Genomic DNA, 19,792 nt, shown 5'->3' on the forward strand with positions numbered 1-19,792 from the left:
AACCCTGCCAGCCAACACTCTTCGGCTGATGATATCTGCAGCAGGCCCATTCTGCTGGATCAAGTTGGGCAGGTAAAGATTGTTGGGAAAAGGTGATCCTTCAAGTAACCTGGTCTGAAGTCATGTAGAGCTTTAAAGGTGACAACCAGGCAGAAGTGGTGTTATGCGTGCTGTATATTTGGGACCATTTATTACCTGTGCAATCATGTTCTGCAGCAGTTGAAGTTTCCAAATGCTCTTCAGGGGCAACCCATGTAGAGCATGTTGCAGTAGTCTAAATGAGATGTAACAAAGGCTAGGAAGGCCTTTGCACACCTGGGATCCTCTTAGACTTGTAACTCCTGCTCGAAGAACAGCTGGCAGCCGTGGCTAGGAAGGCCTTTGCACACCTTGGGGTGGTGCACTGGTTGTGCCCATTCTTGGAGCAGAGCCTCCTCCAGATTGCACACCAGGTCTATTTGGAGTACTACAAGCCCATCCAGAGCTAAAGATATGGAAGGTCTATGGAAGGTCCAAATACCCAAGTCACTCCATCTTGCCATTACTGCTTGCTGCCACATTTTACACCAATTGAAGTTTTTGGATTGGTCTTCAAGGATAGCCCCACGTAGAGAACTTTGCAGTAGTCAAGCCATGACGTTATCAGGACATGAATGACCATCTGAAGTACCCCTGATCTAGGAATGGGCAATACATTGCAGACATGCTACTGAGGAAGCATAGTAGATGTAAAAAGCATAGGACGCTTCCAGATGTTCTTTATCAGCTACCTCATTTTCATAATAATATGTAATAAAATATGACAAACTACAAACAATTCATCTTCTACTCACATTTAATTACAGATTTTTGGGAGGGGAGGCAGCTTAGTTTTTATTAGTGAAGAAAAAAAGTAGGAGTCGAGGGGAAAAAATAGAACTTGGGATGGATTTGATTCTTATGGAATGCAGCCTGCAAGAGGCAGGTAGCTTTCCAAAAGGTGGTTCCAGTCCAAATGGGCAAGTAACATAATATATTTGTGTGATACTGCAAGCTGAATTTGTGTTCTCGGGTTAGTCAAGCAAGAAACTTTCGAAAGGCCTAAATTGAAGCTTATCCTTTGCGTTTGCATAATCGTTTTTTAAAGTTTATATTTGAACAAGACTGCGTTGTTTCTTTTCCTTTGGAAAGGACATCTCTCCCCCGCCTTTATAAGAGTGTTTCTCACAGTATCCCTTACTCTTTTCCAAAGCCTCTTGGTCAAAGCAAATCTCTGTAATTATGAGTGCTCCTTAAAGTATATATCCTTAGCCACAATCCTAGAAAGGTAGCTTCATGTTGAAATGATCTCTTTGTTTCTCTTATTATAAGAAAGCCTCCCCTTAGGAAGCCATTCAGAGGTCATTTTTGTACACAATTGACCGGTTTGTCCTCTTTATGCCCCATTGTTATAATGTGGGGATGACAGAGGTAAAATAACTTTCTTTATCGTCTGTCTAAGTAGCAAGGAAAATTCAGTTTAAGGTCAACTCCCTGGAGTCTTCTTTCTCTTTTTGGTTCCTTTGAATCTTTGATGATTCATGGCAACTGCTTGGACAAGTCCCTGGAGTTTTCTTGGCAACATTTTTGGAAGTGGTTTGCCATTGCCTCCTTTTGAGGGCTGAGAGAAATTGACAAGCCCAAGGTCACTTAGCTGGCTTCATGCTAACGATGGAACTAAAACTGCTGGCCTCCCAATTTCTAGCCTGATGCCTTAACCCAGACATGTCAAACTCGCGACATCATGTGATGTCACGCAACGTATAAGGACAGTTTTGCCATTGCCGGCAATGGGGTGGGCGCAGCTTCCGGATGACACATCCAGCCCACAGGCCGGCAGTTTGACACCCCTGCCTTAACCACTAGAATCATTTGGTTATGGTTGCTTTGTGATGAATTAATTTGACTCCTTTTACCAGAAAACCAGCAGGGCTCCCCTTTTTTACAGAAGGGCTGACTTCTGAATTTACATAGATGGTTTCAATTATCTCCATGTATGATCTGGACTTCCAATCACAAGAAGAATGTTCATGGCCTCTGTAGACATGCCTCTGGGCTTGTTCATGGGGGCTAAAGGCAGGGCCATTTATGACTGCTTTATGTGGGGAATGGCTGAAGCAGACATAATCCTCTTCTGAAATCAGAAGATACTTTGCTGTTCATTCCAGGAGAAACCAGATCCTCAGAAAGGCAGAAATGTTGTACAGAGCAAAACTCCCAGACATTTTCTAGGTTTTCTCTGTTCATAGCATTCTTTTGGCTGCTGAGAAATAGAATTCCAAAAGCAGCTGTGAATGTAGAATATGGCACCCAGGTGCCGTATTGAGACTTGCTGAGTACATTGTAGCAGAGTTGCTCTGTATATGTTTTATGCCAAAATAACTACAAAGCCTTCACTTAGAATCAGGGCAACAAAGTATGGAATATGTCCCTCTATAGATTTCTTCTCTCTCAGATTACTCCCCTCTGTGCCTAATTATTCAAAGTAGTATAGAGTTTGTTCCTTAGCTAAACTTCTAACTGGTCTGGCTTCCCTGAATTCAAAGTTAAAATTCCCTTCACCCATAGTTAGTACGGCCATTGCTTCTATTGGTTAAGTTGCTGAGAATAATAAAAATTGTCATTCGGCAATCTTTGTAGAAAACTGAGTAGAGAAATTGCCTTAAATAATAGCCAAGGAGTAATTCTGTACTTCTCACATGTATCATCTTGAAGGAAGATCTTAGACTATTCTCTAAGCAACATACCTAACAATACTGTATATGATTGGAATTGAATTTTCATCAGTATAATGATTCTCTAATGATGGGAATTTGGTTACATGTCCTCCTTTTCCTCCTTCTATTATTTGGCTTTTAATTAATGGTCTGTCCTCTTCTCCTACCTCATTGTTACCCTCCTCTGCAGTGACCGGGTAGCCCGACATTATTACTACTGCCATCTGAGGGAACAAGTGTTGAAGTCACGATGCACCAACAAAGAAGAAATTTACTTCCTACTGGCTGCTTATGGTCTGCAGGTTGACCTTGGTGATTACAAAGATAACGTCCATGGAGAGAACTATTTTGAACCTCAGACATATTTCCCTCAATGGGTGAGTCTGGATACAAAGCTAAACTATTAGCTTTTGAGGCACTGTTGTATTCAAAGAAGCTTAAGAATCTTTCTTCTTTTGCACGTTCTCTACATTCCTGTTTCACCTTTGCCTCGACAGGATACAAGTAATCTGAATTCACCCCGCAATTGATGCTGGCCACATCCTTGCAGGATGAGCCACTCAAATGTGCTTTTCCTCATGACAGTTCTGTAGTTCTCCCGGAGTCTTTGCTTGCAGATCTTCAGCAAGTGAAGATGTTTGAAATGAAAAATGGGGAATGGCACTGAGAGAGAGTATAGAAACAAGTTTTTCCTACCAGCAACCTTCTTAAATCTTCAGTCTTTCCTGAAAATTCCCCATCCAATAAGGTCCTTAAGACTGCAGGGTATAAAAGGAACACAGAATTCTCCTGAAGCAAATACTTCACTAGCCATAGCCTGTTCTCCCAAATTCTCTGGAAACTAGGCTGAACCACCAGAAATATATCCCTGAGGGACCAGGAGGAAATTCTATACCAAAGAAAGGTGGTTTTAATATTATGCAAACACACATCTTCCTAATACAGTGCTTCAGTCTCAGCCAACCACGGTTTTCTCTCCTGTGGATATTCTCCGTTGAGAATAAAATTAACCTAAGTGATGTGGGAAAGGAGTAGCACTGATCTGTTCTCAGAGCCAGTTTTTTTTTTACTAGAGTCCAAAACTCCTTGTCCTTATCTTATTATTTGCCTGCTATCAGATAAGTAGGTAATTTATTATTAGAAACGAACCTGGCATCCAGTGAGATGTGTCTCTCCCTACCTCCCCACCCCACCCCACCCCGGGTATGGCAGTGAGATTGTGCATACAATACTTCTCCATTGATTCTGAGGGTTCAGGATTGTTGCAGCATGAAGCAAAGAATTGTGGTCATGGTCATAGCTGTTGGGGAGGAGGCCAAAAGCAGCAAGCAAACACGCAATTTTCTTTGGAAATCTGGTTCCTAAACCCTTGGTGCTGAGCCGATGAGCTAAGAAAGATCAGGCCCCCAGGCAGCCAGATAATTAACACTGTGTGAAATTTGATGAGGCACACAAAGAACAGACATACCATAGCCACCTAAGGGATCCTCCCTCTAATTAAGAAGACATTCAGGAGGAATTCTTGTCCAAGGTAGATCTTAAGGGCTTCTTAAAGGTCAGACAGTGATTAGGCAGAAGAATGCTGGCATAGTCGGTCTCAGTTGTAAAAGCTCCCTAAATGCATACTAACTCCCTAACAAACATGGTCATATATAGGCTGGTTACTAAGAATTGCAGAGAGCCTCTGGGTCACCCACAGAGAAAAAGCTGATCAAGTTGGAAGAAAAATCTCCAGTTGAAAGATAGGTAGAGCCTCCATATATTGAGAAGTGTCCGGGGGGCTGTAAAATTGCCAGGTGAGATCCATGAGTCTTATGCTTTTCAGCTTATGAGATTTCTGTCCCACCTTTATTCCAGGAGTTCAAGGTAGCATAGATAACATTTCTTCCTCTATTTAAGAATATCCCTGCGTTTGGGATATCCTCTTTAATGGGGGATATGTGGAGATTACTTCCACTTTGATTGGTCGGTCCATTTTTCTGCAAGCAAAATGACTAGGAGGCCCTGGTCTGCTGATTAGGAGGGGCCATTGCTTTGCTTCACTGAATTGCTTTGAAGGTGTGTTTGCTCAGACTTCTGATGAATTGAACTCCTTTGAAGATCTGTGTAACCCTGCTTCTCAAACCTTCTTAGATTACTCTCTTACAGAGTACCCGTGAACTGTCAGAGAGGCCAGCATGCAGGAGAAATTCTTCTCGGTTCACACACTTTGAAAAGCTAAGAAGCTGTTGATTCAAATCTAGGGTGATAGTCAAAGGTGACTTAAGATATCTCTGGCTTTCTGAACTCTTTCTACACCTCTACAGTCATGTTTGCTTACATTAGATCAATTATCAGTCATAACCATTTTGATGAGATAACACAAACTTAAAAATAAACTAAGTTAGACTTCCGCAACTCCGGCACGCTCCAGGTGCACAGATTTCAGTTCCCAAAATTCACTTACTATGGCCATTGTTAAGTATTTGGATGACTGCAGTGCACACATCTGGAAATTCCCTATGTAGTGAAGTCTGAACAGACTAGTCCAGGGGTAGGCAACCTTGGCTCTTTTATGACTCGTGGACTTCAACTCCCAGAATTCCTGAGCCAGCCGTGCTGGCTCAGGAATTCTGGGAGTTGAAGTCCACGAGTCATAAAAGAGCCAAGGTTGCCTACCCCTGGACTAGTCTATTAGCAAAAGTATCTTCTGAAGACAGAGCTTTTAACAGATTCACTTTTTATTATGCTGCTCCTGAACTTCTCTCCAGATTAACATTTAGATTTACTTAAATTTACATTATTTTGAAAATGATGAATATACCTACCATAAATGTTTTTTACTATTATTTATTGAGCAGTTTTGCCATGTACTTAAAAGCAGACAAAGTTAGTAAGTTCTTACTATATATGTGCTAAGTAATAATAGCTAACTCCTTTGGGGGGGGGGGAAAGACGTGTGCATATTTGTATTTATTTTAACTTGTTTTTATACATTTGAATATAGTTCTTCACCTTGTTTGGAGTTCAACATGCTGTATAGTTTAATTGTTTTTCACATTAAAAATAAGAAAGTACATAATAAAAGCCTTAATGCTCCAAGAAACTGTAGATGAACATATTTGGGGAAAGATATATTTATAAAATTAAAGAGATGGTAATGAAGGCATTGGGCAGGCCTTTCTGAGCGTGTTCCATAGTCAGGAACAGCAGCTGAAAAAGCTCTCTATTTTGGCAAAGATGGGCAAATGAAAAAGTGCATTCTCACGAACACCTTGCACTGTATGGCGGTTAAGAACTTTTGAGACAGTTTACTTTTAGTTTAATATTACCATTTGTTGAATTTTAGCTGCCTTCTCCTGTCAGTTTAACAAAGGGAAGCTGATTATGGTTTTTTCCCCCCTTCTGATAGATAATTGCCAAGCGAGGGAGCGATTACATCCTAAAGCATGCACCACAGATGCACCGAGAACAGAAAGGGCTGTCAACCAGAGAAGCTATTCTGAAGTATGTCAAGGAGTCGTGTCTGCTGGAAGATGTCCCTGTCCACTTCTACAGATTGCATAAGGTGCAATAAGAGGTCTATTCTCAAGCTTCAGAACCGAGGTGTCCAACTATGGCAACTTTTATGACTTGTGGATTTCAACTTCCAACCAGCCACGCTGGCTGAGGAATTGTGGGAGTTGAAGTCTACAAGTTTTAAAAGTTGCCAAGGTTGGACACCCCTACTTATAATATTTTGCCTGCCAGTAGATCTTGTTTGCGCTCCTATCCTATATATGTATTTTGAAAAAAGCTGTAGCTATCAGAATGTGATGCAATAGCAGGGGTTTTCACCTCTCTAGAATAGTCAATAAAAGAAAGCTTGCTTTCTGTCAACCTTCTACTTTCATCTAATCTCATATTTACCTTCTCTTTTAAGATACTCATGGGTTTTGCCTGGTGTAAATTAAAAGTGCTAAAAAGTGGCAAGATCTAACATGTCTCATGCCCAAGTATGCAACAGGTTGAAAATTGGTTGCTTTAATACTTGGATTCCTGCTTAACTTGAAATACTGGAGTGAGTGAGTGATTATGAGTGTCTATGTGCTCCTCCCCCACATCCTTCATATGCCGATGGATGGGCAAACTGTATTTATTTATTTCTCTTTCACTATTGATTTCTATGGTGTTGGTGGTGATGTTGAAGAAGAAGAAAAAGAAGAAAGATGGATAATTGTTTATGAAGTGGGCATAGATTTCAATCTAAGGTTTCAAAACAACATTGTTAAAGTGCTGATAACCTTCACAAGAAGCTCTTTCGTAATCAGCATAATTGGATAAAAGAGAAATCTGGAATTACTACTCGGAGTTTCACCAGTCAAAACCTAATCCTTAAGACTGTTAATTCCCTAATTCATAGCTCCTGTTTATCATGGGTGGATGCTGCCTAGAGATGAAACCAAGGTAGAGAACAAAAGACTTCCATGCATCCTGCTGAGTGCTTTTCTCAGAAATCTTGTGATGGTCTTGGCTAATCCTTTGGAGCTTGACTTGTCAGCTTATTGGCTACAAACCTGTGTTTGCTAAGAAATGCTCTTCTCACTTGATCTTCCATTTCATCAGTCCTGAAATGACCTGAACAGTTTGGTGCAAGTGATCCTTTAGGCCAGGGGTCTTCAAACTTGGCCCTTTTATGACTTGTGGACTTCAACTCCCAGAATTCCTCAGCCAGCGTGCCTGGCTGAGGAATTCTGGGAGTTGAAGTCCACAAGTCATAAAAGGGCCAAGTTTGAAGACCCCTGCTTTAGGCTGAAAAATAGTGATGGGGGGAGGGGTGTTTTATGCTGCTTCCACCTGAAACTGCTCAGTGCTAGAAAGAAGTATTTAGTATGGCTGGATGGGAATTCTGAGAGAAAGGGCTTTTCTTGATATTTGCTTTCCCTACAGAGAAAGCACCCAACATCCAGAAAAGAATAAAATGTGCAGCAACATAAGTATCTTTTGACAGGCTGATCGCAAAGAAACAAAACTTCTTAAGAACCAACGAAATGTCCAGTTCCATTGACCCGAATTCTGAAATGCTATCGCAAAAAAAGTTCTTTCTATATCACCTGAAAGTGGTCAGGTGAACTATTCTTCAGTTTAGGACCAACAACAGAAAATAACATTGCTGGACGTAGCTTAGGTTGCATTCAGAGTACATGCCACAGGCTATTAAATCACCTGCATGAGCAAGTAAGCCATAAAACAGCTAACATTATACTCCAGCTTAGCATATGTGTCAAGTGTGCAAATGCAGCTGCTGATTTGGTTGAGAGCATTGTATGAACGCAACCACAGGGGTGGAACATCTACAAAGTAGACTTAACAGGAAGCAGGGAGAAGAGTGACAGTGTAGAGACACTTTGAGGTAACTGTTGCCATAGGAATTTCAGCTTGGAAACAACTTTAAACATTCAAAGTGGAGGCTTGAGCAGCGCTTGGAACCTCCCTCCAGCAGATGTCGTCACTCCCAATTTGATTCAACCTGCTCCCACATGTCCACATCTTCTGGAAGCAGGCAGCTAAAACCTTCTGAGTCTTCAAGGCCAGCTCCTTACCTAGTACATTTCAGGCATTCATTCGAGAGCTTACTAAAGAATGGATAAGTGTAACAAAATCCTATCTTCCAAAGAAGGGTGCTGCTGATGGGAGATAACTTTGACCTAGTTCTAGCCCGCAACTGTGTCAGGTTGAGAATCACTGTAGGCCAGGCATGTCAAACTCATGACGCCACATGACATTGTGCGACGTATCGCGATTTTTTTCCCCATTGCCGGCAATGGGGTGGGCACGGTTTTACCGTGCCCGTGGGCCGGCAGTTTGACATGCCTGCTGTAGGTTATAGCTGTCTTTTGATGAGTAATAGCATCCTCACTAATTCTCAGGGAAATGAAGATGCGGAATTCCTTGCCATGTTGAATCTCTCTTTCTTCTCAGGATAAGAAGGAGGATCGTCCTACAGTCATCCTTGGTTTGACACTTAAAGGGATACACATCTATCAGGTAAGAACATCTATAGCATTGGAGTGCAGATATCCCTTCAGGTATATAAGATCTTACTTTATTAAGCTTACTTTAATGTTTCCATAGGTCACATTTTAAATGTTCAAGTACATACAAATAAGTATTGTGCATGCAATGCAAAGTAGCCAGGTCAGAATTAGGAAGTCAGTCCAATGCCAACAGACACAAGTTTTTTTCAGAATACAAGAGTCATGTGTGTTGGAGTAGGCTTCTATTCTCAAACAAGTCACGTTAATTTCAGTTCAGTTCTTGGACATGAATATAGAATTTCAGCCATAATATAGTATTACAAATAGAGCCAATTTGGTCTAGTGGTTTAAGACAACAGGCTAGAAAGCAAGAAATTGTCAGTTCAAGTCCCGCCCTAGCCGTGAAAGCCAGATGGGTGACTTTGGGCCAGTCATTCTTGCTCCCAATTCAACTCACAGGGAAAACAGGAATAGGAAGGTGTGTTGGATATGTCCTCTGCCTTGAGTTATTAGTAAAAAATAATAAAAGTGGGATACAAATAAATAAATAAAATTAGTGTTAATTCTGTCCATTCACAAGAACTCATGTTACTTTCGTCTTCATCATTAGGGTTATAGGAGAGAGTGATAAGGGGTTTTTTTGTTTTAAGATTTGGACATTGTTAATAGTACTTTGGATTTTAATACTGTTTGGTTAATTTTATTAATTATTACTGTCTTAATAAAACAGGGGTTCCCAACCCCCGGGCTGTGACCCACTACTGGGTCTCAGCCCAATCAGAACTGGGCTGCACAAGTGGCAGGCAAGCATGTGCACATGCAGCTCCGTTTGCATGAGTGGGGAGCACTTACACTCACACATGCAATTCCATTTGCACGAGCAGCAGGCATGCACACTCGCCACTTGTGCAAATGGAGTTGAGCGCATGCACAGACCCATTCCCTCTCCTCCCTGCCAGTCTGCTAAGCCAGAAAGGTTGGGGACGACAGCAATAAAAGATAAACCAGAAGTTTTCTGTAGATGTTTTGCTCATCTGATTCACTAAAAAAGTGGACTATATGATATTAGCTGAACATTTTAATTAAATTTTTTATTCTGGCATTAGCTTATGGTATTTCTCTAAAGAATTTTGGTTACATAGTTGAAATGTACTGTCAAGTTATATATTTGAATTTAACGGGGGGGGGTTATATGACAACAAATACAACAAAGTAAAAATAAGCTTTTTTTTCTTGACTGGATTATTTTTTAATATCTTTATCCTTAGTAAATCACATAAACAATTGTACAACCTGTTAACCAGTCTAACCAGGTTCTGCTAAGTTGACTGGAGGTTAAGAATACCCATTTTAATGTATCACCATTAAAAGATTTAAATTTCCTTGATTAGTTAAAAAAAGATTGCGAGATGAATTTTTCACACATAGGAAAAAATTGTGCCAATGTGATAATTACTGTATATTGAATACTTTCCAAACATATGTTAAACATTGAATTATTACATGTGCCTCTTGAAAGAAAAGGGCAAAGAAATTTCAACCAAGTATCCTGGGGGAAAAAATCAAGGAACCTTTGCTTAGTTATAAATTAAATCTATATAAAAAAAGAAAGGTCCCTAATCCAGGTGGATTTCTAACAGGATGATAGACATTATTTATTGAAATTTTGGCTTCAATATTGTTGATAGTATATACGGAAGTTAATGTCACCAGAACATTTCTTTCCTCATTTTACTGAGGCTTACATTCTGATTTACATATTAACACCAGGTAAAGAACTGATATTCAATGTTCTTGTTAAAACCTTGACAACAACTTTAGCATGGAGATTTCAAAATATATTTCCTTTCATAGTTCATCCTGCATGATCCAGCTTTGCAAAAGTAAGGCAAACCTACAACAATATTAAACTATTAGTAGATAATTTTAGAAATTCAACATAAAAAAAATTCATTTTGGCACTTTCTTTAGATGCAGAAAAAGCCTTTAATATTGCATGGATCAAGTTTTTGAATCATGTTTTGGGGAAAAAATGATTTTCATGCGTTTAATATTGTTATAGGAAGTAAACCACGTTCGACAACTACTTTACGATTTTCCCTGGTCACATATTGGAAAAGTTGCATTTCTGGTAAGTGTTAAATAAGACTTCTTAAACCTACTTTTAGTTTAAATCATATGAGTTGTTAAAAGCTTGGAACAGGTAAATATAAATTAAATATAAAATGTGTTTGTAGGAATATACATGAATCTGTATTGTATATACACGTGTGTGCTTATTCTAGCACAGAAATAGATAACATGTAACTTAACCTGTAGTCCTGCAGTTCTTTTTCATGTACCCAGGAACTAAATTCAAGTGAATTAAGTGGGCTTCTTTCTGTATAGAATTGTAATTCTAGCATATTAAAATAAAATAAATTGTAGTAGCAATGCCAAAACAGGGCAGTGATACTATAGGAGGAGAAAAGAAACCTGCATACAGATGTAAGTTGAAGTGAAAATGGTCTCAGTTTTTGGTTAGAGCTAACAGACTTTTTGAACAACATAGAGTACATATCCTTCACTGGCCAATCTGATGGCAAACTCATTTCTTCTTCCATCTCATATGTTAGATAACCTAGGAATTAGTAAGATAGTGCGTCCGCTGAGCCCTCCCTGCTCTCCAAATGTGCTCAGAATGAACTCCACATTCTTTTTATAGAGAGTTTCCAAGTTTTCAAGAAATGGATCTGACCAAGTCTGCAGTGCTTTGGAAAAGAAGTGGTAAGAAAAGTATAACGTGCTGCAAGTCCCCTCTAGTATATTTCTGTGAGAAGGACAAAAATTCTGAGTGCTAGAAATGCGGTATGCCCACTGGTCTGGCTCTGGCAAAAACTATGGTGGTACACGTCCAACAGGCAAAGACAACCAGTCAAAAAGAATCCAATCATCATTTCCTTAGAATGGTGCATTTACTTTAAGCTTAACATAGGAGATTGGTCACCTTCTAGCTTCTACATTGGCATATGCCACTGCCAGATCCTTCCAGGTGCACTAGGTGCACATAGGCTGCAAGAAGCCCAATTGTCTGCCTCTGACCACACAGGTTATTGCTAGTATGGAGTCTCGGAGAGAAACTGTTTAAAAGCATCCATGTTTGTGTGTAAACTGCAGATACATTCTTTGCCCCTGGAAAAGGCTTGAATTCCCAGAAAAGAGTACAAAGATACAGTCTCAACCCGTCAAAAGTTTCTTTACCTGCTGATGTGCCAGGATGCTGCTTTTATAACTGAGAGTAGTTTGGATCTTGAAAGATCTTGACATCTGAAGAAGCCAACCATTGAAGATATTTGGACCGGATTGATAACCTAACTGATAGGAAGCGGTCATAATTCAACAGGAAAAGTTATATTTGAACATCTATAGAGAAATTTATTCATTAAAGCCCCTTTTTTGTGCACAGCTTTTATGACTCGTTCCAATGTCTTTCAAAGACTTACATTTTTCCTTCCCTTTCCTCTCTTGTCTTCCTTTTTTCTTTTTCTTTTTAATTTAGGGGAAAAAATTTGTGATCCAGCCAGATGGTTTGCCTTCTGCCCGTAAGTTGGTTTACTATACAGGCTGCCCCTTCCGATCTCGGCATTTGCTACAACTGCTCAGCAACAGTCACCGGTTGTTTCTTAATATCCAGCCCATACTCAAACAGATCCAGATGCTGGAAGATGCAGAAGGTATGTGAAAATGATGCTGCCCATAAAGATTTAAAAAAAAAAAATGAAAGCCATGATTAAGTTGGTGGGTGGGTTGAATATGTAAATATTTATTTGGTAAACCAAATAACAATTTGAGCCAGTTGAGACAAGCAGGAGCAATATCAATGAGTGATAACGTTGGGCACCTGCCAAAGTTTGTATTCTATTAATAGATTATCAACCAAACCACTAACCCCTAACCACGGCTAATCATTATTACCTTTTCTGGTTTGCTTGTCTTTGGAGCCAAAGAAGGCAGATGGTGAGATGAAAGAAGAGAAAGTTTTCCGACCCACTTTGGCATTTTATTCTTTATTTGTTTATTTTATTTAACTGAGCTAATGAGTCCCTCCAATTATTACAAACTCTGAGCAACTGACATACCCAGCATCCATAAAACAGATGACAACAGTGAATAATTACCCCCAATAAAACAGAATTTCCATCTCTAGACTGAGGCACCTAGTTCTACATTACACAAATATCCTGCTGTAAGAAGGGACGGCCTCAGTTTCATAGGGGAAGGTGTACAGGTCTGCCTCCATTGTTCCTATGGATGGGACCCAATGAGATCCTATTCTTCCTGATTTTATTGGATAGGCAGATCCAGTTGGAAGTAGGTGGTCTCAAAAGAGGTGTGTGCTTCAGCTTAGAGCTATAATACATTCAGTGGACATTAAACAACTGCAAAATAAGCAGAAAACTAGCACAAAAAGTCACCTCTTACATTCAGAACAAATGTTGCATGTTGGTAGGGATGCATTCATACTGTTTCCAATTTATTTTTCCCCTGTAAGGGTATCCATTTTTTTTATTAATTTCAACACATGGAATAATTCCTATGCAAAAGAAATATGGTTAAATGAAGAGCAAGGAAAAGAGCTATGTGGAACAATGCTGGAACAGAAGCAAATCATAAATGCTATATATGATAACTGGGTGGGATATTGTCTTTTCTTTAATAAATTAGTTCTTGGTTGCTAGGTTTCATTTCTCTTTTTCCTGTAACATTTTTTGTATCCGTGGTGCGCCTGGGTGGCACAGTGGTTAGAATGCAGTACTGCAGGCTATTTCTGCTGGCTGCCAGCAGTTCGACAGTTCAAGTCTTACTGGCTCAAGGTTGACTCAGCCTTCCATCCTTCCGAGGTTGGTAAAACGAGGACCCAGATTGCTGGGGGCAATATGCTGACTTTGTAAAACCACTTAGGGCTATAAAGCACTGTGAAGCAGTATATAAGTCTAAGTCTAAGTGCTATTGCTATCACGTATCTATAATTTTTTTATATTAATTTAACTTCCACTATTATGTAAAATTCAGTTTATTTATTTCTTTTTCACACTTTTCTTTATCCCCCACCCCCCGCCACTCTTCCAGAGAAAAAGAGGTATCGAGAATCCTACATCAGTGATACTTTGGAGATAGATTTCGATCCATCAGATAAGCATTCTCATGACAGTGGAAGCAGCAGAGGAAGTGAGAGTAACAACCGACTGTCTCGACAGTCCACTGACAGCCATGGCAGTTCACACACCTCTGGCATTGAGGCCGACTCGAGACAACACCTGTCCATGGAGATGTCTGTGGACGAACCCTTTGGGCTGGATCCAGTTCATCAGAAGGAGCAGTCCTGCAGTTCCAACCTCAGTTATAGTAGCTCTGGAATTGATAGCGGCAGCAAAGAGAAAGCTGAAAATGACTTGCACGATGATGGTAAGTTGTGGAAGGACAGAATCACTAGTAGCAATTTTGTCTCCCAAGACAAGATGGAAAAAGCAGAAAATGGTTGTCAGGTGGGTTTAGAAAAAGGCAGTATTCTTAGTAATTTTGCTTATATCGTGTCCAGAGGTGGAATTGGCAGTGGATGAACCAGATACTTTACCTGCAGATGAATCTCATTTTGAAGAAATGATCCGTGAGGAATCTATTGATTCTGAGGCAAAAGATGGTATTTGGTGCCAAGGTAGGATGGCATTTGCATGATTCTTCATGTATCAGCGTTGCCCCCTGTTAGTAAAACGTTGACATTTTCTAACTCTAGTTAAAACAAACTGGATTACCAATTGTTCAGATGAGATTAATTTTACGTAAGAAACTTCAGTTCTACCCTTTTACTGAACTGGAAGAGATTGTATGTATAAGGTGAAGGGAGACAATTATGGACCAGTTTATTTGTCTGTTGTTGATTAATAAAAGTGCAAGGCCAACATTTTGTGTGGTCTTCATTTCATAAGGAATAATGATAAGTCCAGCAGTTTCTCTAAGCACCGAGATTCTTAAATTGCTAAATGAACCATTAGCACATTCAGCACTTTTTATGAATGTTAGAAGCTTAAAGTCAATTTGAATATATAATATGTTTTGCTTTCTCTCTAACTTGCTTTACAAATTGTTATTAAATACTTAGCATTCATTTACCTGTGAGTACTAGCGTACCATAGTGTATTAGATAGCTATAATGAGATGTGTGAACTGGTGGGCAACATACCACTATGACTTGCCAATAGGTGTAAAAGATCAATTATATTGGGGGGGGGGGAAAGGTTTGTGTGACAAATTGAAAGTTATTTTATCATCTCTTATCTTCAGGAAGTAATCTAAAACAAGGGGATTCATATTACTGGAAGGTTTGTCTTTTGCACTGAAGTTCCTTAAATAGATACAAACTCTAATCTGTATGTAGGCATACCTATGAAATCAATGCATCCAAATCCAACCAAAACCAAGCATAGTACTCAAGCTTTGAATGAGGGTTACACTTCTTTAATGGGACATCTACATCTCTTGTGAAGTAAGCGAAGTAAGAAGTAAGTCTTCAGAAATTCCAGTTCTGGCTGACTTGCTTGAACAATTTTAGGATCTCATCCTGGCAGCCCAGACTTCATCATGCATTGAATTGAGTCAATTCTTTTGAATAAGATTGTATTGATTGATATGTTGAGAGCTGGCTCCAACCCTGTCCCTAGAAGCTGCAGAACCCATCTTCATTTTCAACTGTCACTCACTATCCTGATTTCCTCTCTGTCCCTCACAGATATTAATAAGGATCCTTTATCTTTGGTGCATGTTGCCGTAATAAATGTCAAAGGCCAGAGTGCGGACTCGCTTAATCAGGTAAGATCATGGTTCATTAAAGAGTGGAATGAAATCTCATTTCATTTATCTTCTGCTATATCAAGGCACTTTGTTTCCTCTGTGAGTCCACAAGAATGCCACCATCACAAAAATTGTGCCACAACGGTTGGTGGCAGAGTGCTGAGAAATGAAAATTGTTTTTTTTCTTTTTCAGTGCACATTTAAATTAAAACAACATTTTTTACATCAATTACTTGGGGAGGGGAAAACCAACCCAAATCCCCCCCAATATTTTTGCCAAGTACATACACTGTCAGATTATTTAGCACTTAGTTTAGTGTATAGAATAGTGAGAATGATGCTTATGGAGCTTAGAATGTAGCCATTAAACACTGGGTAACTTCATAATTGCTTAGTGGTTCATATTTTTTTCACTGACAGAAGTTTCACAAGAGAAATGCTAGTAATATTGGATGAGATGGATAATCGGGGGCAGCTTGCATAAACCAACTTTTTTTGATGTCCTGTTTGCTGAATGCTGCTTGCTTTAAAAAGATGTGCTCTTCTTTAATTGGCAGATTGCCCTGCCCAAAACAGCAAAGGGCCCAGAGCAGCACAGCCAAAGTCTAGATGATGTCCGTCTCCGCAAATGTCTGCATTCGCCATTGAGCACCACGTTGTCATCAGATACCTCTCACAGTTATACTTTTGGTTGTGCCTTTGAGGATAAGCTAGCCAGCTATGGATGTGTGTATTCAACAGCCGATTGTAAAACTAAATCAGCACTCTATGGAAAGAGGTCCATGAACTGCTTGTCTTTAGATCTCTTGGGAGAAGATAAGTTCCCAGAAGAATTTGTGGTGTAGCCACATGGTGGAAGCTCTTGGATCATCTTTTCAGAACATCTGCAAAACCATTGAATTACTACTGTTGGGAAACAGTACATGCACAAGTATCTTTAATGCTTTATATCTCACTGGAACATTTTGTCACTAAGAATGCAGCTGGCAAAGGACCTCAAATAGTGAATGTCCAACCTAAATGTATTTCCTCCTAGTCTGTTGCATCAGACACTTTTTCTTCACCTGGTTGTACTATGTATAATTTGGAGGGAGGGGGGACATTTCCATTTTCCTGAAACCAGTCTACTGCCAGCAATTATCTACTATGCCGAAGCTTATGATTTCCATCATCATTAGCTTCATCAAGCTAGAATATGCATTGTTTTTATAAACTGTTTTTTTTTAATTCATGACTCTCCAATTTTTTTTAATTATAAACAACCTTTTTTGCCTATTTTCAATGTGAATAAATCAATGTAGGTGGGGAAAACTGTTTTCAGGCTTTGCTTCTCCTTGTTTTATTTACTTCTATGTAGGGAGATATCCCTGTTTGTTAGAAGCCGCTAACGTGCAGTAATGTTTGTAGGGGCCTGATCCGTGTGATAGAATACTATGTAAGAAACAGAAAGAATTATACAAACAAATGTTGCCCCTTTTTTAGAAATGATCAGCAGGTCACTGACTAGAAAGTTCTATACTATTGGTATAAAGGGTATTCAGAGCTATATCAAAATTATCCCCCTATCTGAAGGATAATACAATTCAGTACTGAAATCTCATTGGTTTGGAACTAGGTGCACTTTTTATATGATTATTATTCTAGATGGATATTAACTACTCATTCTTGAGAAATGTTAGCTTGCTAATGCTTGATTTATTTCACAAAGATGGTGTTGCCATAAGTTTCGTAAGACACACATGGACATGTGTTTCTTCTGAGAGACACCATCTATCTATGAGGAGCTGATAGCCTCATGCCAGCAGGTCTGTTCTGAGTCTTTTCTGAAAAAAATGTGAATTGGGAAATAGGGCTGGTGGCTGCTCTTTCCTCCCTCAGGGGCCCCTTGTATTAATGCTGTGTCATAAAACATTATCATTCCAAGGACGGGGTTGGAAGGGCAAAGGGGCCACTTATAGGAGTATCTTGGCAGTAAACCTATTCTGGAAAAAGAAAAATATGCTCTTGTCCTCATTTTTCCTACATTCCCATATGTTTCCAATCTCCTCCCTAATTGGTAGAATTTTTCTCCCTAAACCATTAAATTGACTTTCTCATAAGTTCACCATTTTAAAAAGCAGAGAACTGAAGGGAACATTTCAGCCTGTGGGTATGAGCAAGATATCGCAGATTTCATCACTATTGCCCCAATTTTTATTCCCCTTCAGTACTTTTGAGGGAATATATATTTGACCGTGAATCTCTATGGGCCACATTAGAGGAGAGATGCCCATCACTCAGATGGAGAAGTCTCTTCCCTCCACCCCACTCCCATGTTTAGAAGACTACCACATTTGATACAAAAGGCTACCATACCACCATTATCCATACATAGACACATCACAGCCACAGTCCAAACAAGTCTTTCCACATGAATTCCTTTAAAAAACAAATGACACCTTTTAAGAATTATATAAATGCCATTTCAGCAAATTTTGAGTTTTTATTTTGAATAAGGGAGAAACGGATGACCAAGAATCGTAGAATCATAAGTCTGGAAGAAGTGTAATAGTACAGACGGTACGGGCTTCGTTGTTTTAGAATTTTCCTTTTACTTGTTTCTTTCAGTGTAAATGATCTTCTCTCAAAAGTATTTGCATTTTGACAGACAATCTGAGAGGGTCAGTTTGGCAATGTAGGCCATATATTGCAGCTAGTCCTCGACTTACAGCTTTTCATTCAGTGACCGTTCAAAGTTACAGTGGCAATGAAAAAAGTGACTTATGACCATTTTTCACTCTCCTGATCATTGCCGCATCCTCATGGTCAGGTGACCAAAATTTGGACACTTGGCATTATTTATGACAATTGCAGTGTCCCAGGGTCATGTGTTCACTTTTTGCAACCTTCTGACAAGGAAAGTCAATGGGAAGACAGACTCAAGTTATGGGCACATTCTGTACATTAGCCCATTTGAAGTACCTTGGTTCAAAAATGGTTGCCCTATGATGTACCATTTTGCCCAGTTAAAAGACATGACAACAAGAGTTTTAGTATATAGATCAGTGGTTCTCAACCTGTGGGTCGGGACCCCATTTGGGGTCAAATGACCATTTCACGGGGGTCGCCAAACCACGCTGTCCGCCATTTTTTTCCCTTTTCCCTAGCTGTCCTACTCCCTCTTATTGGTGGCTACACCCACTTGGGGGTCACCACAACATGGGGAACTGTATTATGGGGTCACGGCATTAGAAAGGTTGAGTACCACTGATATAGATGATCAGCATCAAACTCTGAGCCTTTTCTGTTACAAAATTCTCTTGCACAAGAAAGAGTCTATGACAGCCAGTTAAAGCAATATCTTGTTGCACCAATTGCTCTAATTAGTTCTTGTAACATTTTTTTTTATTTTATCTGCTTGATTATAAATGATGCCAACTTTCACATTTGTGCATGAAAAATCACTGCCAATCTTTTTCTTTACATGTTGCCGCATTACCAAAGGCTGTGATATAGTCACTCCTATCTGCTATATAAGTAGTGCTATTATTTTTTTGTAATAAGTGAGAATGGAAAAAGTGCAACCTGTTCAGATTTTGGCTTGATTTCCCACAAGAGATATGAGGAGATGAACAGGGCAATGGAGGAATTCCCAAACCACAGGCAATATGAAGATGAGTTCTTGTGGAGAACTATGAGATTCAGTTAGTAAGTTTGATAGTATTTCCAGCTGTTATTATTTCATCTTTAATTCTCTTCTACTGAACTCATAACATTGTGTTATTTCTGACTAGGCTGTGCACTCAGAGTCTTTAAGGCTTTGGCACAGAAATGAGAATCAGGTTCAACTGATGCAAAGTCTTAATGAAAACTCTCATCGCACAACTTTCTTTTGATTCAAGAGTTACAACCTATATTTCTAATTTCAGTCTTGAGATTCTACTTTATGTACAGCTTAACTGATATATGGGGTTGCTCTTTTAAAATGCCTTACAGTCTATAGAAGATAGAAAAATTACCTGTCTCAACTGAATAATATTTTTATCTCCATTTTTATGAAAGGAAATATTTTCTATTAAAAAAACACACACACCAATCATCTATTTACATAATAAAAGACAGTCAAAACTACACTGGAATGTGTGCTACTGTGAAACAACAATGAAAAGACAAGACCTCTGTACCCCAAGGGAACACTGCCTGCCAACTTCTTTGATCCTCGTGGTTACGATGCAACTGTTATTGCCAGATCAG

At 39.4% G+C, this 19,792-nt stretch overlaps 1 protein-coding gene across 3 annotated transcripts in view; it reads left to right on the forward strand.

Annotated features, from left to right (window-relative positions):
* The window catches only part of FRMD1 (FERM domain containing 1), a 49,161-nt gene extending 31,605 nt beyond the window's left edge, over window positions 1–17,556 (forward strand). For 2 of the 3 annotated variants that reach the window (XM_039349902.1, XM_039349892.1), the window contains exons 6-14: window positions 2,926–3,112; window positions 6,127–6,282; window positions 8,676–8,741; window positions 10,794–10,862; window positions 12,270–12,444; window positions 13,841–14,176; window positions 14,310–14,426; window positions 15,498–15,577; window positions 16,117–17,556. In XM_039349902.1, the coding sequence (XP_039205836.1) occupies window positions 2,926–3,112; window positions 6,127–6,282; window positions 8,676–8,741; window positions 10,794–10,862; window positions 12,270–12,444; window positions 13,841–14,176; window positions 14,310–14,426; window positions 15,498–15,577; window positions 16,117–16,404 (1,474 nt within the window). In that variant the 3' untranslated portion in view covers window positions 16,405–17,556. The remainder of the gene's footprint in view (window positions 1–2,925; window positions 3,113–6,126; window positions 6,283–8,675; window positions 8,742–10,793; window positions 10,863–12,269; window positions 12,445–13,840; window positions 14,177–14,309; window positions 14,427–15,497; window positions 15,578–16,116) is intronic. The other variant, XM_039349912.1, reaches the window with a different exon arrangement.
* Window positions 17,557–19,792: the final 2,236 nt, after the last annotated feature.

The sequence above is a fragment of the Crotalus tigris genome, unplaced genomic scaffold (assembly GCF_016545835.1).
Source record: "Crotalus tigris isolate CLP2741 ecotype Arizona unplaced genomic scaffold, ASM1654583v1 scf7180000017567.3851432, whole genome shotgun sequence".
NCBI lineage: Eukaryota > Metazoa > Chordata > Lepidosauria > Squamata > Viperidae > Crotalus > Crotalus tigris.